The sequence below is a fragment of the Sceloporus occidentalis genome, unplaced genomic scaffold (genome assembly GCF_023333645.1).
Source record: "Sceloporus occidentalis isolate IW3139 unplaced genomic scaffold, rSceOcc1.0.p SCAF_2, whole genome shotgun sequence".
In the NCBI taxonomy this organism is placed as follows: domain Eukaryota; kingdom Metazoa; phylum Chordata; class Lepidosauria; order Squamata; family Phrynosomatidae; genus Sceloporus; species Sceloporus occidentalis.
Genome location: NW_028316982.1, coordinates 50425532 through 50451840, shown reverse-complemented (window position 1 = coordinate 50451840; position 26309 = coordinate 50425532). Strand labels below are relative to the sequence as shown.

Below are 26309 nucleotides of genomic sequence, written 5' to 3'. Positions count from 1 at the left end.
CAAAACCCAAAGCATTATATCATGAGAATTCACACTTCTTTCACACAAGCCACACTAGTCCATTCTCATTTCACCAAATCTGGTTTCGGGCAGTATAGGTTCAAATAGTGTGTTTCTTGCGAAAATCTAATGCATAGGAAGATTGCAAGCCAGAGGGCAAAAAGACTAAAACCAGCATGACACCTTTCCATGTGCATGGCAGAGTTTTTACAAAATAGCCTCCCTCACATACAATCTTATGTGGGTTGGGGTTATTCTGGGAATATAGTGCTCTATGCTTCATTGCCTTCCCCGCACATAATACATGCAGCCATCTCTACCATTCGTTTTTTTGTTATGTCTCTTTTACCTAGCAACCATCCTTCTTTTCCCCTTCTGTGTGTTTCCATAACAGAGGAAGAGGTCATGAGTTCAGGTGCCATATTCACTGACTGCATTTTTCATTCTGTGCATCTGGGCACTCTTATGTTTCATCAAGCTGGGAAAAGAATAAGTTCTTTTGGAGACACTTAACCTCTCTTTTTACCTTGGTGTTATGGTAAATCACTTAATAAATCAGGCTGGATAGGTGTCTAATAATTGCACCAGCCTATCTGCAAAAACACAAAGGCCAGGATAGCAACATCTCCTGGCTAACACACACACACAATAAGATCCTTTTTAGATTAACTAAAAAAAGAAAAGAAAAAAAGAGGTACAGTACTGTACCAGCTTCACAAGCCTTAGAAACGTCTTTGTTTCCCATCCTAGTGCTTTCTTCCCCCCTGTTTTTTTTCCATTTCTCTCTGCCCTTGTTTTTCTTTGTTATTGGTCTTTCCCTCCACCATGGTAGTCTTTCAGCCTTTCCCACTAATCAGTCCTCTTCCTCCCATTTCTAGGCAGCCAGTCATTCATTCCCTCTCTCTCTCTCTCTCTCTCTCTCTCTCTCTCTCTCTGGAGTTCTGGGGCCCTTCAGAAAGAAGGAATACATGGTGCTGCCTATAGGCTTTGTGGATAAATCAATATCCCTAATGCTGCTTTGAGGAGAAATCAATATCCTTCGTCTACACAAGATGGCGAAGATGGTTGTGGAAGGTTGTGGAGTCCTCATCCTAGTGATTAAAGATAATTCTGCAAACTATGAAGAAATTTTACCTAAATAAAGTAATTAAAAAAAACTGAGATGCACACCCCTTAGTATGCGCACCATGTTTCTGATGTCTTGGATCCATGGTCTTGGAAATATAGCAGATACAGTTGCGCGCACACACACGCACACACACACACACACACACACATACATTGTCTTTTATTATTACTGTAAGAAAATTAGATACCACATAAAACCCGCCAATTTCCACACTGGCAGAGTTTCATGCAGTATTTAAGTCAGTTTTTGCAGAAAATAAACCAAAACTTTTTTGTCCAAAAGTCAAAAGTGGAATAACATAAGATGTATTGGAATCCTTCCATATTAGATCACACAAGTAAACTGAGAGGTTAAGTTGATTATCACACACAAATACCAGAATTACAGTCAAGAGAATAAATAAAATCGCTCTGGCTTCATACATTAGATCTGGAGGAGACAATGGACATGTAGATAGAATGTTTTGTTGTCGTGTTCCTCCAAGTCATTTTTTTACTTATGGTGACTCTAAAGCGAACCTGATGAGAAAGCTGTACTTAGGACAAAAGGCCACCGATAAAACAAAATATGGAGAAACAGAATGGTTCCCAATTGGCAAAGTGGTTGGGCAAGCCTGCATGTTATCACTCTATTTGTTCAGCCTGTGTGCTGAAAATATCATATGAAAAGTAGGTTTAGACTCAGAAGAGGGAGGAGTGAAGACAGGAGGAAGGAACACCAGCAATCTAACGTATGTGGATGACAACATACTAATAGCAGAAAACATCACAGATTTGGAACAGTTAAGGAAAGTCTAGGGAAAAAGTGCAAAGACAGGCTTGCTGCTAAACATAATGCAAAAATAATGACCATGGAGGATCTACATACATTCACCCTAGGCAATTGGGAAATCGAAATAGTTAAAGAGTTCCTGTACCTTGGATCAAACATTGATCAGAATGGAGACTACAGTGAAGAAACGGGAAGACGACTTGGGAGTTTATCACATGGGGGAAATCATGGGTTTAAAAAGACATTTTCCCAAGACATTCATGCAATAATGGGAAAGATTTTCCCATTACATCACGATTAAAGAGGACTTATCCCAGGAAGAACTAGGAATGCTCGAGCAACAAATCATTTATAAGATTTTCACATGAATGATTTGTTGCTGGGGCATTTCTGTTTCTTCCTGGGATAAATCCTCTTTAATCACGAAGTGTTGGAAAATCTTTCCCGCAATCACACAAATGCCCTGGGAAAATGCCTTTTAAACCCCTGATTTTCCCCCATGTGATAAAGTCTTAGGAATGGGAAGGACAACTGTGAAAGAACTAGACAAGATCCTAAAGAGTATATAACTGACCACCAAAGCCATTTTATTCCACATCACAATATACGGATGTGAGAGCTGAACAGTGAAGAAAGTGGATGAGAAGAAAATCAACTCATCTGAGATGTGATACTGGAGAAGAGTGCTGAGGATACAGTGGACAGCCAAAAAGACAAACAAATGAGTCCTTGATCAGATGAAGCCAGAAATTTCCCTGGAAGCCAAGATAAAATTGAGGCTATCATACTTTGGCCACATCGTGAGAAGACATGACTCATTAGAAAAGACAATAATACTGGTAAAGGTAGAGGGTAGTAGGAAAAGAGAAAGACTACATATCCGATGGATGGACTTAACCAGGACCTGAGTTTGCAGGATCTAAGCTGAGCAGTTGAGCATAGTGGGAATTGGAGATGTCTCATCCACAGGATCACCATGAGTTGGGGTCAACCTGAGTACAATTAACAATAACAAGATGAACCTATCATGGGGGGGGGGGGAGTTTGTTCTCTCTGTCATCCCAAAAGAGTAGCTAAAATATTTCATTGCCTCCTTTAAGGTATCATTTTTCTGTTATATTTTTTTTGTCGCCCCAGGTTAACACAGATCTGGATTATAGCTGCTGCTGCTGTTGGTTATCCCAGTGCCTCCTGTTTCTCAGTATATGCCACCATAGTAAATAGCTTGTTTGAAGATAATTACCTGACATTAAACAAGCACCCTGCTAAAGTCATTCACATACTACTTCCACATTTATTTGGATGTTTATATCCTGCCTTTTTATGGTTAAAAAATTATTCAAGGCATTTTACAATAAAAATATAAATTGCAACAAAATTACAGTCAAATTTAGCAATAAAACAAAGAACAGTAAACCCACATCATAAAAGCCATACCAGCCACAACAGATTATTATCTATGGGCTACCTTCAGAAAGAGGACAAACTGCCTGAATCTGTGGTATAGGGTTTTTTCCCCCCTCTTCACAATTATTAGAAAGAGTGGAAAATTTTAAGAACCAACATTTCCAAAATGCCCATTTATTTATTCATTTAATAGGTTTGTATACCCTGAAAAGCTGTGTATGTGCTACAGAAATACATTCTTGTTAATGCAAAGGAAGAAAAGTCAAATAATGTATTTTGTATTCTGAATGTATTTTTTTGGTCAAAATGCTTTTGATTTTTTGCATTACATGCCAATTGAATCCAGAGCTGCTTGAAGCATTGTTTGTGTGAAAATGCCGGCTCCTCTTGCTTAAGGAAGGTTAATACAGAGAAAGCCACTGAATGGTGTCTTGAAACAGCCCCAGCTCAGGCTTGTTTTGATGTTGATCTCATCTGGCAGTGATTTCACACACGAGTTGACATGCTGGTCCATTAAATGCAGCATGTCTGCACCACCAACGGCTGGCCAGACAGACTCTTCGAGGATGCTCATAAGCAGCAGAATAGGCTGACAGTTGCCATACCTGCTGTTAATCTCCAGCTTGCGGTATATACTATATGGATGCACACATATATCATGAAGTTTATCAGTGAGTAAATCAAAGGGATTGCCAGGAGCCCCTTGGCTTATAGCCCATGCTCTCGACCACTGTACCACATTTGCTCACACTATGACCAGTGACTAGGACTCAACAGGCTGCATGAACTTTTCTCAGTTCTAATCTCTTCAGAGAAAGTTAAATAGCAAGGATACAATAGGGACAAGATAATAGCTTTATTAAACCAACCAAAAAGATCTCAAAAATGCGTGCAAGCTTTAGGAATCCCTAGCTCTCTTCCTTTGGCATACTGTTACTAAAAAAAGCAGAAAAGACAAATAGTAAGTCTGTTCATAATCTTAAGGACTCACAGCTCAAGAATGGGCTCTGTAGTCTTTCTTCTTCTCTATTGTGTCTTGAGCTGTGATGGAGGACAGAGTTGGCAGATATATAATTAAAGCCAGGAGTTATTTCTTATTGGTCCTTCTTCTTTCCCTATCTGTTCTCACACATTTTTAATGACATCTTGCCTGAATAAGATCTAGGGACCCACAAAGCTAGCCCATGCTTTTCTTTTCGAGACAATAAAGCCATTAACCTAATATGGATTGTGGGTTTTGTGCAATGACCAACGGCTGCCTTTGCTTTTTAGGAACAGGATGGCTTGTTTGGGGCTGGATCAAAGCCTTCAACTGATACCTCTTAATATGTTTTTGCTGTTAATAATAATTTAACTGTTTATTTATATTCTAACTTTTTCCCGAAACTGGACTCTAAGCATTTTACAAAAAGTAAAACAAATACAGATAAAAGCACATATCAAGATATAAGTAAAAGCATACAAAAGTTATCATTTAAAATGCAATTAAACTATCCATAGACTTAAACTATTCTAAATATAAATCTGCTCACAAATCAGTGATGTGCCTGTAAAACTAGGATTAGAGGCAAGCACAGAACACACTCCAAGGTTAGCTACCTCTGTAGTAACCTTGTTGAGCTTCAGCAATCTTGATAACAGAGAAGTGATTTAATCGGGGTAGATAAATGGGGGAGCTTGTGGCCATTTAGTGGAGCACAGGAACTGGGTTCAGAATTTAACAGTCCAGATTTTCACTTTTGTCAGTTCACCAGCAGAGATCATTGTCTTCAGCAAGCCATTTCTATGGATTTTATCACACGGAAAATCAGGGGTTTAAACGGGCATTATCCAGCAATATTCATGCAATCACGGTAAAGATTTTCACACACCATCGCAATTAAAGATGACTTACTCCAGGAATAACCAGGGAATAACCAACAACAAATCATTCATGGGATTTCCCTGAGAATGATTTCTTGCTGGTTATTTTGTGCTTATTCCAGGAATAAGCCATCTTTAATTGCAATACGTGTGAAAAATCTTCACCTCGATTGCGTAAATATCGCTGAATAATGCCCGTTTAAACCCGATATTCCCCACGTATGATAAAGTCCTAGGAGTCCCATGCCACCACTCTCTCTACTTACTTCCTTTCCCTCCTACTCCCTCTCTTGCACCTTTCCAGTATCCCCCTCCCTTTTTTCTTCCACCCTGCAACTCACACTACTCATTCTCCTTTATCTCTTTTTTCCTTCCCTGCCTCACTTGCACCCTTGCCATGCGTCTTTCTTTGTTTCTTCTTGCACTCTGCTACTTGCTCTGTTGATCCTCCCTTCCCTCCTTCTCTCTCCTGTCACTTCTCATGCATCTCCACCACCTGCAGGACATAGGCGGGTTATACACCGCCATTAAAGTACGCGCAGAGCGCGTACTAGGATTAGGGAGGTGCGGTGCTTCCATACCTCCCTAACCCTAATACGCGCGGAGCGCGTAAAAATGACGGCGGCCGTTCCAGATGGCCGCCGCCATTTTTATGTAGCGGATGCTGTGCTTCCGCATGTGTCACAGTGGCTATGACGCCGCGAGTGTGCCAGCGGCGCTTCACGGCGTCATAGCCGCGCCACAAGAAGGAGCTCCATTTTGGAGCTCCTTTTTTGCTCCGCGAGGGAGTCACGCGGTTTGGCTGCTCCGACTCCCTCACAGAGCAACAGCAGCGCCGGGAGATCACCGCAAAGCAGCGGTTTGTAACCCACCTCACTGTCCTTTCCTTTGTGCCTCAAATGCAGAAGCAGACTTGTTTCTTGCAGAATAATTTTGCAAAAGAGTGTCTCCACATTTTGCCTTATATCTCAGCTACAAGGGGTAAAGACATACCATATATACTCAACTATAAGTTGGCCTCATGTATAAGTTGAGGTCATGTTTTGGGCCCAAAATTATGGATTTTGCCATAGGTCAAGGGTAAAACTTGGCAGCTCCTTCAGTGCGAGTAAGTGTGCGTATGGCAAGAGAGACCCTCATTGAGACTTTTTGTTTCATAATTTCAGCTTTCATTTCAGCTTTCATTTTAGCCAGACACGCGGGCATGTGGGAGAGGACTCTTAAACAAACAGCAATATTAATTAATCACTCAGGACTCTTTGTGCTTCGGGCAAGAGAGAAATAAACTGCTATGCTGACTGCATGGGGAAATCTGATAGAGTTGCTATCACATTACCATAGTGACCCATAAATAAGTTGACCTGGGATATGGGGGTCAATTTTTGGGCATAAATTTTTAGACTTATGGACAAGTACATATGGTGGGGTTGTGTTTTTTTTTTAATGAAAGCTTGGAACCCTTGCCAAATGGGCACCAGGTAGCATGCCTGGAATCCAGGTAAAACCCAGCCAAACAAGGAATATGGCTAACCTGAGGCAGGTCCAACCCACCGTTTTCAACTCTCTGCCCCCCAAATTGTGTGTGAAATTTCTTTGCCCCCAGATTGCCAGCAGCATTCCCCATTGCCTCCAGGGGACAGTGTTAGTCATTTTACTGCATGTTGCCCATCCCTATTTTTAGACTTGTACAGGTATTTTTTTTTTTTCAGAACAGGCAGTGAACATCCATTCATCCTTTCTGGAAAAAGGACTGTAGGCTTCAACAAAGCCCTTTGAAAATGATCAGTAAGTGCCCCCAGCCCTGGAATTTTCAGCAGACATTTTTAGCCATTTTGGAGTGGGGTGGGGAAGCCCTTTGGTGATATATTAGTGGTGCAAGAATGGTCTTGGGGTTCCACTTTATACACTCCAGTTTATTAAATAAGAGGATACATATAAAGCTGAGTAAATTCTATAGAATTCTACTAAATTCTACAGAATTTTGAGTATTTGGTGTACTTTTTGTCTGGTTTTTTGCCCTTTCTCCCAAGTGCTTCCTTCAGCCTTGTATTAAAAATAAATCACCACCAAATATTCTTTGGTTTGCTTTCCTGCCATCCTTTTCTCTTCCCTCGCCTCCTACTAGTACAGTGCAGGACAATGATTTGGTATCATTCTTACCAACTCTTACTGGCCTCTGTTTCCTTGTGTCGTTTGCCATTCTTTTTAAGTAATTGCTCTCTTGGAGCTTCAGGGGTCGTGAAACACAAAGGCTATTTGCTTTTCTGATGGGAGTTGTGTGGTGCAAGATACTGAGTTTAATTGGCTTCCTGGCTACATTCTTTTTTTTTCTGTCTTAAATCCCACTCAATCTTCCTTCAGACATCTGCAAAGAAAATCAATAAAAAGACCCCAAAGCCATTTTCTTGTTGGAATCATTGGCCTTCTGCATGCCCACTTGAGAACAGTTTCTCCATCATCTGGGCACTGCAAGAGCAATCCCAGGGAAACTGAGATTTTTTTAAAAAAAAATTGAAAATTAGATCTTCAGGAATCCAAATTCAAGCAATAGGAAGTACTTTATGTGTTAAATGTAGTTTTAGGAAAAGGTGTGTGAAGTGGGTCTGTATAAGGTGTTAAGATAGACGGTTTGTAAAGTTATGTTTACTTTATTATGTGATATATCTTTGTTATGTGTTTATGTATTGTCTGTTGTATTTGTAAGAAAATGCAAAAATAAAAATTTAAAAAAAAAAGGAATCCAAATTTAGCAAAACATAATGAGCAAATGCTTTGATTCCAGCTTCCCAACATATACAATAGAGTCGGGGAAGAGCTGGTAGGCATGAAAAGGTGAATCAAGGCACACTGCCTCCCTTAAGGCTCAAAGACAGTGTTTCTTTCAATGAGAATTCTCATTTGAACACAGTACTTGTCTCATTAACTCATGTTTCGTCCTCAGCTAAAGATTTAATCTATATCATCAACCTCAAAGCTTGAAGATTCATCCCTAGTATGAGCCCAGAGTATGTAAATAAGATGAGCATTATTATTTAGGTGGGAGAATGTGCCGCCACCCAGTGTTTCTGGTGACTAACTATTACCATGGAAGCTTGTGAGAAGACCCCCATTTTGTTGGGATCAATTTGGAGCAGTGGATAGAAGAGTTAAATAAGCATGCCTAAGACTTTAAACTATTGTTCTCTACTAAAGAGATTTTTTTTATGTAGAGATTGGAATCTAACCTTGGGGTTTTTTTCTGTAGCTTTCCCCCCTGCTACAAAGGGCAGAGGTGGATAAAATTATTGCTGTGGATGCTTTATGTATGTGAGAATTCAGGTTCCATCTGCTTACTTTCTCCTTTCTGCTGTAACACACTGGTAATTGAGAAGGCACTCCCAGATGTCTGAATTTGATCACTCAGCAGCATATAACAGCCTTGAGGATTTTGACAGGAGAAGATGGATAGATTCTCTTATTTTCACATTCCCCAATAGTTAGATAAACTCAGCTGACTGCACAGGGCTAACTACATAGAGCCAATGCTGTGTATCACTTTATAAATGTGGGCTGCTTCCTCTGGAGGGAAGGCCCTTAGCAGACTGCAGCACATACTGTTTGATTAATCAACAAAATCCGGCAGCAGATGTGACTTGAAATCCAAACTTCCAAAGCTGTGAATGTTTCAGTGTTGGAGCTCTGGAGAACAGCTCCTTTTAATTACAGTGCTCAGGCCTCTACAGCCATGAAGCAACTAGAGCTTGTGTGTCATATTCCCTGCTGGAATTTCCATTCTTGGCTGGGAAACCAACATAAAGCCAGGTAATAAAGAAAAGAAGTTAGCTTTCATACACTATGTGACAGTCAGGTAGTCTATAGCTCATGGATAGCTTTGGCTAGTCTCTGTACAACCCTGATGAACCCTGCCCACTATAAGGGTAACAGGGAATACATTGATGTTCCCAGAGCTGGGAAAAGATGGTTTTTTTAGACTACAAGTTGCAGAACCATTCACAGCCAGCCAGCTGAAGTTCTTAGACTTGTAATCCAAAAAGTAATTTTTCCAAGCTTGGTCGCAGCCCTGTTAATAGCATCGGGAGAAAGGTGCTCTGGATCAGAAGCAGTGGTTGGTGGGAGGCATCAATTTCTTCCCACTTTGCAGCTACAGTGTAAACAAGGTCATTGTTTTCCCCCTGCTGTTAGCAAATGTTCAGCACATAACCTGGCTTGTTTTTTTAACCAGAATTGCTACACTACTACATTCTTATTGGGAAACATGAGAAAATGTAGTGGCGCTCTCAAGCAGAGCAACTGGTGCTCTAGGCAGAAGTTGAACAGCTCACCAGCCTACTCCACCCCACACACAAGATCTAGGAGAAAACGTAATCAACTTAGGTCCAAAAGACACTACAGAAATAATTCAATTTGAGACTGCTTTAACTACCCTGACTCATTGCTCAGGAATTCTGAGAACTGTAATTTTTTGAGACATTTAATCTTCTCTGTCAGAGAACTCTAATGCCACAATACACTACAGTTTCCAGGATTCCATAGCAATGAGCCAATGCTGTTAAAGTGGTCCCAAACAGGATTATTTCTGCATTGTGTTTTGGATACATGTCTTCTTTGGAAGGTATATGAATACGTGTGCAAAATCAAGACAGGTTTATTTTCTTGGATAAACGTAAGAAAAGAAATAGTCCATATATGGAGTCAGGAGAGCTAGAGCATCTCACCCTAGAGAAGCTCATATCACACATGCTTCATAGAAGACAGGTAAGGGGAAAGAGAGAGATGTGAGAGCAGAAAATAAATCACAGAGAACAAAGTAAAGTCTACATGATGCAGAAAGAGAGTTGTTAACAGGCAAACAAGATGTTGCCATGAATATGTTGTGCCAAAACTCACAATCTTAACTACCAGTGAATATAGGCATGCAAAAGTTGCTAACATCAACAATTTTATGGGCAGCGTATTTCATCATGAACAAATACCATTACCCTTTTAATCATGGTTGCTGTTGAGATATTTTTTGTAACTTAGTCCAAAGATGATTTTGTTACTATAGATGCTTGTTTTAGCCTGTACAGGAATTATTATATGAGATCTCAGGGTTTCAGAATTGCATCTTGCCTGTGGAACCACAGTAAAAAAATTCTAAATCTCTGTGATGGGAGAGTCTCTTTGGATCTTCATCAACTCTTGGAGGACTGTGGAACGGAGTGACAAAAAAATTTCAGCTATCATTGTTGTTGCTACTTACAACAAAGTAGGACAGCAGTACAGTAAAACACCCTAGGTTAGCTTCCCCCCAGCTGATGCCTTCAGTACTGGTTAAACTTCAACTCCCATCTTGACTAGCCAGAACAGCTGCTGGTTGGGGATGATTAGAATTCCAGTCTTGAAACACCTGGATGCTATTCTGTGACTACACTGTGGTTACCAAAATGTGGCAAAGCAGTACAGATATGTCTAAACAGTGTTAGGGAACTGAGAGGTCTGCTATCCATCTGTTAAACTGGTTACCTTTTTGAGCAATACCCCTAGAATCACTTATGCGATTCTAGCAGTTTTGGTCCCAGGAAGGTAATGTTCCCAAAATCTGTGTGAAAAGTGAGAACAGCCACCACTGTGGATATTTGAGATAGGATCCCAAACATCTGTGCTCCTATTTCTGCCTATCTCAGGGGCTTTGATTCAAACAATCTAGCATCCTCATTTGAAACTGGGGAGAATTTCTGAACAATTTATTATTTGACATGAGGTAGGCTGACTCAAGCTGAAAGAAGAATTCTTAGTGGGGTGATATTTAAGGCCTTGAGGACCCTCAAAGTGATTCTTTAGATTACAGGCAAGATGCAGAATTTTAAATGACTTTTGTTCTGAAATAGTTGCTGACAGTTATCTTGTATGTATTTTCCCTCCCTTTCCTACAGGCTACAATTGGAATTGACTTCTTATCCAAAACCATGTACTTGGAAGATCGGACAGTAAGTGGCAGGAGGAGCTGACGTTCTCAAGCTACGTATTCAGACAGACGTAATGGGCACACACAGAGGGAATTTTTCAAGCTAACTGCACATTGCCGTGCACATAATCTGCTCGTGCTCTTTTACATCTGGTTTGCTTTTCACAGACTACCTTTTTTTTAGGGACATGAGGTATTTGAATTGCGCTATTAACATCATATGGTCTCTGCTGAATTTCATGGGATTCCGTAGGCTACTCTCATGCTTTGCAAAGTGGAACTGGAGTAACTGAGCAGATCTCCTTCTCTAGCATTAATCACTTTCTGTGTGTGTGTGTGTGTGTGTGTGTGTGTGTGTGTGTATATATATATATATATATATATATATATATATATATATATATGAGGACACTTGGATTACATGTCATATAGTTTGGCCTCAAACCCAGTGCCAACCATAAAGCTTCAAATTATATTTTCCTAGTATATTGGCTAACCCGGCAGTTTTCATATTGGTAGCTGTTGACTACTTCGTAGAGTGTAAGCAGGCATTTCGGTACATTCATTCTTTGTTGCTCCATGTCAAAGAGGTTTGTGTTATCCCTATTGCCATTATCCTCCCTGTCCAGTGAATATCCTAGACTGTCTGTTTTCATGTGTTTGTATGAGCTTAACCATTAGGCATCTATAATGGAGTCACCATCTGCAGCAAAGTAGTGGCCAGGGGTTTGGTCTGAAGAAGACAACTGATTTATGAGGGGCACTAACCAGGTCTACTGGATCTTACTTTTGTCCCCTGCCATTGAACTGTGTATGAGAGGCCTAAAATTGGGGCTTTAGAAAGTTCCTGTTTTGGACTACAAATACAAGAATCCTCCAGATGGTATGGCCTCTACGGCATTTTGGGAGTTATAATCCAGAAAGGTACCCTTCCCAAGCTCTTCCTAAAAGTACAGCCAGTGTTTTCACGTAGCTTCACATTGCAGGGAAATAATAATGTTGATGGAAAAACTGTCTTTCACAAACGCTGAGCTGCTATTACTACCTTTCTAATTGAGAGACCTATTTAGATAATCACAGCAAACTCCTAAGGAGGCCCTCGCTTTCCAAGGATAGACTTAAACTGTTGCCCTTACTATTGTGCAGGAGAAAGGGATTCGTAATACTTTCACATTAACAAGCAGTTGATGGCAAGTATGCGAGCCTCTGAGTTATACAAATATATTGGGAAATTAAATATGCAATTCTGATTAGTGGCACCCTCTGAGTGAAAGCCCTGGGATGGTGTTGTATGTCTCTAGGGACACAGGGAGAGATTTAGCCCTCCAGAAAGCATTACCTTTTCATTGTACTGAGCAAGGGCTATATCATTGGCATTTCAGACATGCTGGCTATTATAAAAATCAGAATCAGGTACCTGTAAAATAAAATATAAAATGGAAATCATGGGGAATATCTATTCCATTATACTGGTAACTGAAGGAGTAACTATCAGGATAATTAATTGATTAGCAAGACTAACCTGGTAAAACCTGCATCATAATTTTTATCATGCACCTACATTTCACAGTTGTTAGTGAGATGCCTTAATTCCAGAAGCAGTGCATTCCAATGTCAAAGGCAGCTACATTGAAAGACCGTATTTCAGTAGCCACCAGAGTGCTCAAAGGGGAGAGTGGCAGCACCAGAAGACCTTCCCCTAAAGATTTGAAGAGATTAAGCAGGAATGCAAGAGATGAAGCAGTCTCTCAGATAACTTGGTTCTAAGTTGTTTAGGAGGTCAGTCACCTCCAGCAATGGATCACAAGTATTGGCAAGGTCACAGTTTCACTCACCACTGCTGCTGCTGGCCTTGCTGCTCCAGACCCATGGTTCTGAGAGGTCCTCAAAGCAGGGTGCTAAGGGAAATGTGACCTGGAAAATCTACTGTGCTGTGGCACAAGTGGTTTTTCAGGTTACCCCTTCCATATTACCCTACCTCTGAGAACCTCTTGGAACCATCCAGTCAAAAAATAGCCAGCCTGGTACTGGCCTTGGAGAATGGAGTACACCTCCCTCACCTGGCAGCATGTGAGGGAAGACAGAATTACTACCATTGTTGACTTCTCCCTGCTTTTATCTACTAGTGGTGGAAGTGCTGTCAGACCTCTTGGGACTGGGTGGTTCTTCCTCCAGTGTGGTAGGGTAGGTCTGTGGATTTGCACTGTGGCATGAACAAGTGGGCAACCAAAGATTGAAGGTGTAGCACTTTGTTTTGTTACCTCAAGGTTCACTTTAACCACTTTGAAAGTGAAGAACGTCTTTGTGGCCATGGCTGATGTGAGTTTATTCCAGTTGAGCTCTTCAGTTCAAAATCTGGTTGCCTCACATGGGTTAGATGTGGGAAAAGATGCTTCCTAACAGATTTTGTTGTGTTTAAGACAGGGATGGGCAACTTGTGGCCTTCTAGGTGTTGTTGGACTGCAGCTCCCATTGTCCTTGTTATTAGCTGTGCTGACTAGGACTGGTAGGAAGTCCAGCCACATATGAAAGGTCATATATTGCCCACCCCTGTTTAAGGAGCTCAGGCCTTTCCCCTGTTCCAGTCAGACTATTCACTTGACTAGCCAGTATTGTTTGCCCTGACTGGCAACAGTTCACCAGGGTGTCAGGCACAGCAGGTGTGATACTAAACTATCCGCCTTACAAAACAGGAATATGCACAGAATCCTGTACTGTAATGTAGTCTAGGAAATTTGATTAATCAAGGTTGGGTAATCAACTCCTATTTTCAGAAGTTCTTTCCGACTGACTGCATTTTGCCATTTTCCCCTCTTGTTGGAAAATGACATTGTGGGGAGGGAGGGTCCACTGTAAAAAAAAAGTCTTGATTTATGGATTTTGCAGGGAACTTTGCACAAGGATAACCCAATGTCAGTGCAGACAGGAGCTATCTCTAATGAGAGAAAAGCAGCAGCTGCTGCATTAATAAGTAGCAGCTAACTATCTCGTGCAGCGTTAATGCACTCTCCAACATCCATCTCAGGCCTAATGGGTTGTTCCCAAGGCTTTCCAATTTCTCTAATGAAAGCCATAGGCTGAGTGATACAGGAGCTCAGAACACAAAAACAAAACACAAAAGCACTGATAGATTTTCCTATGCTTCCCTAGAGGTTGTTTCAGATGCAGTGGCAGAAATATGAAATATTCTCTTCACTTCCATTATCCTTTCCCTAAATCAGTTGTCTTTCCGAGCTTCAGGAAAATGAAAAGTCAAATGTACCGCACAGTGGATTACCTGTGTCTGAAACAGCTGCAATCAATCATTTCTCTGAAAGTGCTTCTCAAGCTTAAACGCTTGTAGAGCTCTTGTTCACTGTACTCTGTGCTAACACCATGCCTGAGTGCTTCCACCATCCAGCACTGCTTGTAGTGCAGATAGCTGTAACCCGTATTGCAAATTCCACAAGTCAATGAGAATTAAACTTGGCATGTGTGTGTTAATGTGAATATGACCTCAAATACTCTCCTACACACATAGACACACCACCCATGCGAGTTCAAGACCAGCAAAAGGGCCCAAGCTCGACTCAGGCTTGCATCCTTCCGAGGTCGCTAAAATGAGTACCCAGACTGTTGGGGGCAAATTAGCTTACTTGCTAATTAGCTTACTTGCTGTTCACCGCTATGATCTTTGGAATAGCGGTATATAAATAAAAAACAAAACAAAACAAAAACAATGATACGTACCTTCCAACCCACAGCTGAATTTTGTGATTACACAGCATTCAGGCTTTTAGAGTCTCCCATTGTACAAGTGGAAATCCTTTGCTATTAGTGTCAACAGAGCTTGGCTGTGACATGTGTATGTCTAGGCTATCAATCACACAATCTACCAGATGTTGAACTTCAGTGCACACCTTACCACCTCAATATCTGTGTTGACTAGGACTGATGGAAGTTGCGGTCCAACAAGATCTGGAGGGCCTACGTATATCCCCTCAGCTTGTGTCTTTGCATTGATCTCAATTGTGATCCATATGGAATGGCCTTAGAACTGAGGCATTAGAAGCAAATTCATGTTGCACTCTTCAGCCATGTATCCCTCTGGAGTAGCTCATTAACAGCAGCCTTACACACTGCTACTGGCCTTATTTTTCATATTAGTGATAGCTGTACCACCCCACAGTAATACTAGTATGACTCCCAGTAACTGGAAACTATACCATTGCTCCTTCCCATTTATCTCAAATGCCACCTGCTTCCTTCATATTTGGCCTTTTGTTCAGAAAAATGCCCAAATAGTTTGTAAACATATTCAGTGTTGGTATAATAAATACAGATGTGGAAAGGAAAGTCCTCTTCATATCCTCCTGACCACACAGGAATTTTCAGTACACGTTCTAATAAAATGGCAAGTGCCTTGGTGCCCTCCAGAAGATTTTTAACTACAGGGGCCATCAGCCACAGCATGGTTTATGGTCAAGGGTTGAGGGAGTTGTAGTCCCAAGTATCTATAGGACACCAAGTTGACTACCTCTGTTCTAATCCATGCACATAGATTAGACATAGAGACTCCCCCCAACATTCTTTACACCAAATTTGATCACTTGGAAAGGTGAAGGAAACATCTACATTAAAGGAGCATGGCAGTTGTCTCATGCCATAAAAAAACCAACAACTCAGATGAGAAATTTAGAATATTAAGTTTAAAGATTAGCAGGAATCGAACTTCTTAGAGAGCATAAGAGATAATGAATGGAGAAATGTTTCTTCTGTTAGTTCTTTGTCATCTTTGTTGTTTCCTTTTCCTGTCATTCATGGCTGCTTCTCCTCCTAATTGTTTGTGTATCTCCTCTCTTCTGTGTCCCCCTCTGTTTCTCTTCTCCTCTTGGTCCTGGCAGGTGCGGTTGCAGCTCTGGGACACAGCAGGCCAGGAGAGATTCCGAAGCTTGATCCCCAGTTACATTCGGGACTCCACAGTAGCTGTGGTGGTCTATGACATCACAAGTGAGTTAAGTCTGGGTGTGATTGTCTACACAGTGTAAATGTTCTTTGGAGCTTGGTAATGCCCCTTGCTCGTTATAACCTTCTGTAATACATTAAGCACAGTACATCGTTCAGTGTAAGATGTGTATCAGAAGTATATGAAGATTTTGTTTAAGGAGACGTTGTACTCTCTGTGCTTACACAAAGAAGCTTCATGTCTTTAAAGACTTATGTCCTAATTGTGTTGCATTTCTCAGTTACAACAGACCTATTAAATCCACTGATGGAAAATTAAGTCAGCATATAGATGAATTCCATGCATTCAGTTTGTTTGCACTGGTTGACACTAACACTTTGATTTTGGCCTTGTTTTCTCTCACATGAATAATAGTCAAGTGAAGTATTCATTGTTGCTGGCACGCTGGTTAACCATATGCTAAGTGGCTGGAATGCTTAAATGGTAGTATTAATATTTTATGGAGGTGACTAATTTTATGGCACCCATTTGTGATGCAAGAGAGCTAGATTTCATTTCATGTCCAGGAAATCAAGAAACCCTCCAGGGACATCCCTTAAGAATTGCCTTGGTGGGTTTGAAGACAAAGTCAACATAGTCCAGATTCTTAGCAGGAAAAAAAAGGGGGGGGGGCTTCTTTACTAGGTATATAAGAAACCATGTTGCAAAACATTTTATGAGTAGGGTGAAATTAGTGATCAGGTAATACATTGAAAAGCCTAATGATGGCAATCTATGTTTATATTTTTAAAAACTATAGTCAAAGCCCTATATCACAAACATAATTATGAATGCATAATAATGCAATGTTTCCTGACTGAATTACCCAAACATATTTATTAGATAGCAGCCACCCTGAGCAATGGAGGTCTGTTCTGATGGGAACAAGGTGCCACAGGATGACATTTTCACCCTTCTCCCACTGGTGATTTCTGTGCAATGAGGAGTTGTGATGAGGGTGCTGCTTGTGGTTGTTGCACCGTGGATTGCTAATGGGAGGGGGGCTGGAAATGTCCTCCTGCTGTCCCCCAGTCACTAGCAGAACAGACCTCCATCGCTTGGTGCAGCTGCTGGTTCTAAAGGTAGGTTGAAGGGAGATTTTCAACTGTGGCAATAGTGCCACAATTGTAAGCATGAATATAAACAGTCATGAATGTAGAATTCAAAGACATAGGTATTTTAGTCTGGAAAATCAATATGCAAAAGGACCCTGTAGCACCTTTGAGACTGTTTTCAGTTAATCTCAAAATTGCTGCAAGATCCCTTTGCATACAGTTATGAATGTGTAAGTCTAGCTTACACATTTTGCTCAATGGGATGCCAGCCTTTATAGCAGAAGTAGTTTTAAAAATATTTATTTATTTATTTATTTTGGTAAAAATAGCACATTAGCTCACATTCCTTCCATTGTTGACATTTTTGTGCTAGGATTGTTGTAGTTTCACTCACGTGTCTGTTCTTCTTTGTAATACCTGTATTTCTGCTACACTTCTTTTGACTAATAAGGACTTTGACCTCCATCGAAACAACATCCTATCCAGAACTTGGAAAAGTTACTTTTATGGACTATAGCTTCTAGTGTGTGACGATGCTGTTTAGAGAATTTTATACTCCAAAAAAATAACTTTTCTGTGCTGTCATTCTATTTTAGTTTCACTTTCTGACAAACACTTGTTTTACTTATTCATTATGTTTTCCATTATACCTTCTCCAGAGAGTCTCAAGTATTGTATATAGTTTCCACCTCCCTTTTCATTTTCACAAACACTCTGAAAGATAGCTCAGGCTGAGAGACTAGCTTAAGGTGCCCATGTGGAGTCTTATGCTGGATATAGTCTGAACCAGGTCTTCTCCATCCTATTATGATCAAACCAGTTCTTAATGTATTGTCATTAAAAATAAACCTGTTTCCCATATCCACAATACAACCTATACATTAAAATATTTCTAATCCACCCTATATCATCAGTAGATTTCTGACTGAGGCATAATAAATGGAGTCATTTAAAAACCAATCTTATTTAAACAATCTAGGCAATTTAAAATAATTTTAACACAAACAAAACCCTGCCATTTGACAGAGCAGATACTAAATATGATTTCACTAGGCCCAGAAATTTGAACAAATGATATGTTTTAACTGCCAAAACAAGGGTAGTGTTAGCATCAGTTCCGCCTTCAAAGAGAGAGCTTTCCACAACTTAGGGTGCTTCAGCCAAGACTCTCCCACATCCCCAAATAGTATACAGCTCCCAGTGGTGTGATGCAGAGGACAGCCCCACTCAAGAAACCTTACTGACCAGGCAGATATAAGTAGGAAGAAGCATTCTCTCAAGCATCTAATCCCAAGCCCATTCATATCTGTGCACTGTAATAGCAGCATGTTATATAAATAATCTTTGCCTTGGATAGACATAGAAAAATAGACACATAGATTTGTATCTTGATTGCCTAAAAGTGCAACTGGTCATATGTTCAGGCATTTTACCAGTAAAATCTGGACTCAAGTTATCTTGCTTTGAGATATTCTTTTAGCTGTAACATCTGGGCTAACAGATGGTGAATTTTTAGACATATGCATACATTTCAAGGACTGTATCCTCCAGTGCCAGCATATCCACGATATAAAGAGTAGTGTCTATCATGTCTGGTAAGGCTTTCTCATTAATGACACCCCAGTTGTAGAATTCTCTTCCATTAGAGATCTTGTAATTGTCTCCCCACCTCTCATGTCTTTCACATGCCAGTTAAAAGCTTTGGTTGAGATTTTTCTTTATCAGACGAATGACAGCAGCTCCATCATATTTCTGATGATGTCACCACCCTCAACCTATCTTTTCAGCCAGGCAGCACCCCCAATCAAAGGGTTTCTGAGGTAGTACAGATCAGTGGCTTGAAAATGATATCTTCCACACTCCTGATTGCAGGGTGCCTTGAAAAGAAGCAGTTGGAGAGACCTCTTAGTCTTAGGGTCAAACAACTGCTTGTTTGAATATGCCATGTGACTAGGAGAGTGAGAAAGACATCATTTCCCTGCACAACTATCTGTACTGCCTCAGAAACACCTTATTTGGGGTGCTGCCAGGCTGAAAAGGCAGGTTTTGAGGATTATATTTGGTCCTTAACAACTGAAAACATGAATCCCTAGAAGTTACAAGATCATAAACCCAGTTTAATGAAGAGGATGCCAGCCATTGTTTGTAACAAGTTTTGGGGGAATAAAATGTTTGATTCACCTTTTATTGATACTAGTTTATATTGTTTTTATTGTATTTTGGTAGAGTTTATAGAGTCAGTCCTTGGTGTCCATGAATTTTTTATCCATGGATTCAAGTCTCCATGGCTTGAAATATATATATATATATATATATATATATATATTCAAACCTTTTCTTTTTTTGCCATTTTATATTAGGGACACCATGTCACTATGCCATTGTATTGTATTTAATGGGACTTGAGCATCCACAGGTTTTGGTAATCTCATGAAGGGCCCTAGAACCAAACTCCAATGGATACCAAGAGCCTACTGTAATTTGTTATTTTAGATATTTGTAATTTTTGATTACAAATACTACTCCTTTAAGCCAACAGTATATTGACACAGATAAATTCCCAGCACATAAGGCATTTGCAAAGTGTGTGGCTAACCCCACACATTGTCATAGTCCATTCAGAGACTGAGAAATGTATGCCCATGGTGAGCTAGTGTCTCCATGCTGAAGGAAATACAGAGTAAAATATTTCAGACTTGGCTGATTTTTAAGCTAATCTCTGTTTTAAGCACCATGAACTTTTCTGTAATCTTCTTTTGCTGTTTGTGTCTTGCTATGTTAGTTATTGCAATTAAATCTAAGAAGAAGTGAAGATGGACAGAAAAGTTAGTCTGCTTCTGTCTCTCATGGTCCCTTGCATGCTGAGCCACATAAAATAGTCACAGAAGGGTCATGACTAGGCAGGGGAAGGATTCTGAGCAAAGTGGCTCTTTAAAAAGTTCTTTTTAAATGGATTCATTTGGCAAATCTGGAAACCATGTTCCAGTTGCCATAGGTGCACTAAATTTAACCTAATTGATGACACATTCTAGCAAAATGTAAGGAAGGATAGACAAAAGTTCTCTCTCGCTCTACATGTATATATATAATATAGGAAGCCTCTGCTGGTACCTTCAGTCAGTGTTCGTGACTACACCTTTAGTGGAAGCAATGTTTCCAACTGAAACTTTTATCAGTGAGGTCTTTTAAGAATAAAGATTCCACACTAGGTCTTTAAAAATGTGACTTTCCCAGCTAAATTAATCTGACTAGTCTTGGATGAAAGTCATCCTCAAAAAACTACTCTTCATGAGGGAGGGAGTGGAGAGAGAGGTGAGAATCAGAGTGGAACTGAAAACAGTTCTGTTTTTTTGTGAATCCTTTGGCCAAAGACTTTGTGTGGTACCTTTCTGTCCAGCTTCAGAGCTCAATCCAACTCTGTTTGGGGGATATGGTAGTGCTAATATCTTAACCCATCCCAGCAGTTCCATAAATGAAGCATGAATATTTATTTGCCCATTAACATCTGCATATTAACATCTGAGGGCAAAATTAGACCTGATGCTACATAGGAACACACAGAATTTATTGTGCATGCTTTAAAATGTAAATGTCAGCTCTGGGAAGATAATTACTATGTGACTCTCCTCCTGCTTCTCCCTTCCCCCATGGTGGAGAAGTTTGATTCTCCACACTACAGATGTGGCAAAAAATACTAATCCGGTGGTGCTGTTTGCATTGGAGAAAAATTCTCACTTTGCACCAGTTCCATGTACCAGTTACTGTATTATCCTCCGAGACTTCTATTTGAATTTGAAAAACATATATTATATGCAAAAATGTATCTGTGAGCAAAGCCCTTCCATTACTTTGGCCTTCAGTATGTATTGTACTAAAAGTGTAGCTTGAGCTCCCATCCTGATTCCTTCTTTGGTCACTTTCTTGCCCATTTCTATCCTTGTCAACTTTCTAGAGATAGCATGTCCTTGCCTATTTTTTATTAATGTTGGTCTTCTCTCTCTGAGTCTTCTCACAGCCCTCACAAGTCAGCCAGTATCAAAGGGTTTTGTCTTGACTGTTGCTTCTTCAGTCTGCCTTGATTAAAACAGAGAATTGGCTCAATGCAAAGGCACATGCAAATGGGCTGATGGAAATGTGCTTCCCTCACCCCTCCTCCCCATGGTAGCCTCTTGAAAATCCTACATGTGTGTTTAAGGATGCTACTGAACAGGATGTGTGTGGTGAGACAAGAGCATGTCTTCAAAAATTGAATGGAGCTACTTTCTGTGAGCATAGCCCTTCCATCTAAGGAAGGCAAAGCCTAAATCCAACCAAAAATGTTGTTCTAGCTCTTCTTGAATGGTCCAACCCACCCATCCCTGTATCCTTCACTCTTCATGCAGCTGTTGATGGCAAAGAGACACCCTCTCTTCCTCTGTTGTATCAGCTCATCATCTTGGTCGGAGAATGAGGATGTGTCTACACACTGCAGAAATAAAGCAGTTTGACACCACTTTAACTTCCACACCTCAGTGCTATGGAATTCTGGGATTTGTAGTTTGGTGGGGCACCAGATCTCTCTGATGGAGAAGGCTGAACACCTCACAAAACTACAAACCTCGGAATTCCATAGCATTGAGCCATGGAAGTTAAGGTGATGTCAAACTGCTTTATTTCTGCAGTGTAGACACACCCAACATTTGACTTACCTAAAGGTCAACTAGTGAACTTTGCAGCTGATTGGGAATTTTAAACTAGGTCTCACCAGACTAAATCTGACATGGGCATTACACCACTCTTGTCCTACTGTAATGTATCATGTCTCTATACTCATGATGAGAGTGGCAGATTGCAGTCTTTCAAGAGACAACTAAATACAGGTTTACCTCAATAAACAAAGTAGATCTGCCCTTGGTTATTACTTCTTTAACAGAAAATTGGGTACCAGAGGCACAAAACACACAGCAAAAATCAGAATAGCTTCCTGTGCTACAAAGAAAAAGAGTATTTAACCATGTTTCAACAAACATTTTATTCAGAACTAGGACGCACCGTCCATATTGGCCTCACACCTAGCACGTGACGAGGGCGTCAAAATGGTGGCATAGTGTCCACGCATCACATGGTGCTTGCAACGTCACGAGTGCGCCATTTGCGCACTCGGGCATCACAAGCGTGACACAAAAAGAACCCACTTTTTGTGGGTTCTTTTTCCGCCGCCGGGAAGCCTTGCCATTTGGAGGCTGAGGTTTCCCGCCGACGGAAATGGAGGTGGCGGCAGACCGCCCTTTTCAGGCGGTCTGTATCCTGCCTCACACACTAAAGCCCTTAGAATCAGATGTTATACTACATTATACTTAATGTTTAAAATTCTGGAGGTACTGTATTTTGTAACTACTGACACAAGTGTAATTTCTTGACTTCTCAGAATTAGTCACATAAGAGACATCTGGAAAACTGATACAGTATTTATCTTGTGCACAACTTCTCTGTTTCCCTTCTCTCACATAGATCTGAACTCCTTCCAGCAAACATCCAAATGGATTGATGATGTCAGAACAGAAAGAGGAAGCGATGTCATCATTATGTTAGTGGGCAATAAAACAGACCTTGCAGATAAGAGGTAAATACGTATAATGAGAGGGAAGCGGTTATTTTCCATTGGAGATGAGGATGGTCAAAATTCTTACCTGCACATAGTTCTAATTTGCAAAACAGGCAATAAGCCACAAAGATAAAGGAACTTTACTGCCATAATAACAAATTTCCTAAGTAACAATTCCTGTCTGGTTGACAGATCACTTCATCAGTGGTTCAGCTTGGTGGTGTTGCAACTTTCTCTTCATCCCTCCCTCAGCTTCCCTGCCATTCCTACATATTCCAACAAACCCCCATTTCCCCAATTTTTCCCAGCTGCATTGAAACAGTTACTATAGTCCCTGCTTCTGCTTGTCTGACCCTAGGCAAATAACCATTGAAGAAGGGGAACAGAGAGCTAAAGAGCTGAATGTCATGTTTATTGAAACCAGTGCAAAAACAGGATACAATGTGAAACAGGTAAGAGACTTTTGTTTCTGAGTATCAGTAATTTGGATCCTAGTCAGATTTGCTTGATTCAGTTTGTCCACTACATCCGTCTTCTACATGTAAATTCAAGAAAATATCCCCCCCACACACACACACACATAAATTGGATATGCAGTGGTCCAATTAATCACTTCATGGGTCAATTATGTTGCCCTATTCAGTGAAAACTTTAAATAATCTGTTTTAATATTGTAATAGTTTAATTCCATTTTATTTGTCACTTTTATAAGTTTTTAGTTGCACTGTGTTTTAGACTGTAAGCCGCACGGAGTCTCATTTGGGGGGGGGGGGAAGTGGGGTACAAATAAATATTATCATTATTACATAGCAAGCTATCGACTGCAGAACAAACTAAGACAGAGCATTTCCAGTCAACACATGATAGTTTTTCATCTTTCCTTTTTATGTGGTGTTTTTCTCCTCTTGTTTTTGCCAATTGAAGTTGCAATTAGTCGTATCACAAATGAGGCTATTTTGCAATCTGGAAACTGCAATTATGCACCACAACAACTGTTGTTTTTTGGGGGGACACTGTTGAATACATTGATACTTACTTGAAAAGTTCTAATTTTGTTCTTTGTTGCTAATGTATAAAGGGAAGAAAGTTTTGGAGTTTCACTGTGCTCTTAATGTCACATATACTATAATTTTGTAGGGGGGGGTTCATACTGGCATTCTGAATACGAAAGTCCAAATTACAGAAAAAATAATTATTTTCTTTTACTCCTTGATCCTCTTTTCTGTCTACTTGTGTCATCCTTCACCCCACTGCTATAGCTCTTCCGACGTGTTGCCTCAGCTCTGCCGGGAATGGAGAGTGTTCAGGAGAAGAGCAAAGAAGGAAGTATCCTTTGCTAATTAATAAAGGGCCTTCTGAAGTAAAACTTCCCATTCAGGATCTTAAAAGTAAAGAAGATAAATAGATAAGTCTTGATTTCTCAAGATGGCATTTAAAGTAGGGATGGACAATTCTCAGGTTTCTATTTCTCCAAGTTTAGATTGAGGATATTATAAAGGGATAATTCCTTCTCCCCTCTCTGAAGATAGTTGTGATGGTATGTCAGCTGCAAGGAGTGTTGAGAAGTGCTGGATATTCTTAAGAGGTTCTGTTGGCCTATGTCAATAATAGTGTGAAAGCTACATTATTTCTCTCTTACACATAGTCATAAGAGCATGGAGGAAACAGAGGAAGGGAAGAAGAAAGAGACCCCTCCCTTCCCTGCCATTGCTGCTCCATCTAGTAGAACCTCAACAAAGGTAAATAAAGTGAGAAGCTTCAGGAGGAGAAACAAACAAGTAAGCAAAGCATGTACATGAGTGGGGAAAATACCTGAACCCTCTTCTGCTCCCAGTGATACTATTATTGGTGCAAAGCAGTATCTAAAACAGGTTCAGATTTCAATTAAAAGTGGCAGAGCTATTTTCAAAGTTTGGGAGGAGACAGTCCAATACTGAACTTGACGGGGGGTGTTCATCTATTGCTAGTTTAACCTTTCAAAGAAATAGCTGTGTTAGTTTGTTGCAGCATAAAATGTGGAGGGAGGGGGAAGACATCTAGTAGCATCTTTAAGACAAACTGATTTATATTTTAGCATGAGCTTTCGTGAATATTGGTCCACTTCTTCAGATACAGTACAGAGTGATATTAAATCTTCAGATCAGTAAGCATGTTTATAGAGTTGTAGGAGTGGGATAGACTGTAATAGGACAGAATAGAAAGATGCAAATCATGACCCTCACCTTGAATCTTCAAAGGACTGAGTGAGGAGATACAAGTCTTTTAGAGTTTTACAGTGGAGAGTTAGAATGAACATATGAAATCAATAAATCTGCTTACCAAAAGACAGTCTTCTTGGATTAAAACCTTCTCTGAGGAGATTCCTTTTGGTATCTAAGCAGTAAGACTCATACATTAATATATGTAGTATGGGATGAAACCATTACCTTTGCTCATCTCTCGGCTAATGCATTGGAATTTGTGAATATGATTCAATTCATTATATTGTAGGATCATTTGCTTCCACATTATAAACAATCCCAATTATATTTTCTTATGGCCTAAACAAAAATCAGTATGACAGTAATGCAGTTCCCTAGAATAATTCAAAACAATTTATTCATATAATATAGTAATTATTAATTTTAATTACTTTTTCCTATTCAAAAATAATAGAAATGTTGAGACAGGGTTGCTTTTCTTTTCTTGAGCTTTGGATAACCCTTCACAACCAATCCAGGGGACATGTGAAGCAGGCCAAGCCCACCCTCAACTGGTTCTACTTAACCCAAACTGAGGGAGGGCATTTTTCTATAGGCATCTTCCACAAATTCTTATTCCAAGAAGACATTCAAGGAGCCTCAGGCCCTGTTTATTCATACAGAAAAATAAAGTGATGATTCATTTTCTAGGCTGCCACCACTTCGTATTGCTAGTGGACACTGACATGTTTAGATGCTTTTCTGCCACAACTTTTCTGCCAAAACAAAACTTTCTTACATGTAAAAATCTAGCAAAGAATGGAACAGATTGGAACCATGCTTCAGGACAGAGTTCCCCAAAATGGCAGTTTTTTTGAAATGTTGGACTACAGAGTCTATCATCCTCTGCCAGCAGTTAAATTATGGGGTGTGTCTAGGACATGTGGAAACTGTCAGGTTGGGAAAGAGCCAATTTAAAAGAGCAAACTAGCAATTTTTGCCCAGGAGAGCAACTTCATTGATTACAATAATATTTAGCATCTTCTACTAGGACTTTAAAAAAAAACTAATAATGGAATGTATCAATAAATCCTCCCATTAATGATAACAAGAAGTGAATTACTTTGCTTAGGTTCTCTAAAATTTTACCAATTAGACTTCTCTTATTAAAGTCCCAAAATGGGTTTGGGAGTGTCAAAAATATCTGATAGTATTTAGCTTGATTAGGATTTCCAGGAACTTTTACAACTGCTAAAGCAGGATACAGTAAGCACAATATTTAAGTATATGAACACACATAAACACAAGCACAGCAGATAGCTTTTGGGGGATGCCCATTTTTTCTCGTTTAACCCAAAAAGTATGTAGCTCTATTTATTACCGTTCTGT

The 26309-nt window shown here is 40.1% G+C and overlaps 1 protein-coding gene across 1 annotated transcript in view; it reads left to right on the top strand.

The window, feature by feature from the left end:
- RAB6B (RAB6B, member RAS oncogene family) overlaps positions 1 to 26309 on the top strand; it is an 87502-nt gene that overhangs the window by 51690 nt on the left and 9503 nt on the right. The window contains exons 3-7 of the mRNA XM_089509356.1: positions 11086 to 11139; positions 16001 to 16106; positions 22647 to 22758; positions 23099 to 23192; positions 24000 to 24066. Coding sequence (XP_089365482.1) covers positions 11086 to 11139; positions 16001 to 16106; positions 22647 to 22758; positions 23099 to 23192; positions 24000 to 24066 — 433 coding nt within the window. The remainder of the gene's footprint in view (positions 1 to 11085; positions 11140 to 16000; positions 16107 to 22646; positions 22759 to 23098; positions 23193 to 23999; positions 24067 to 26309) is intronic.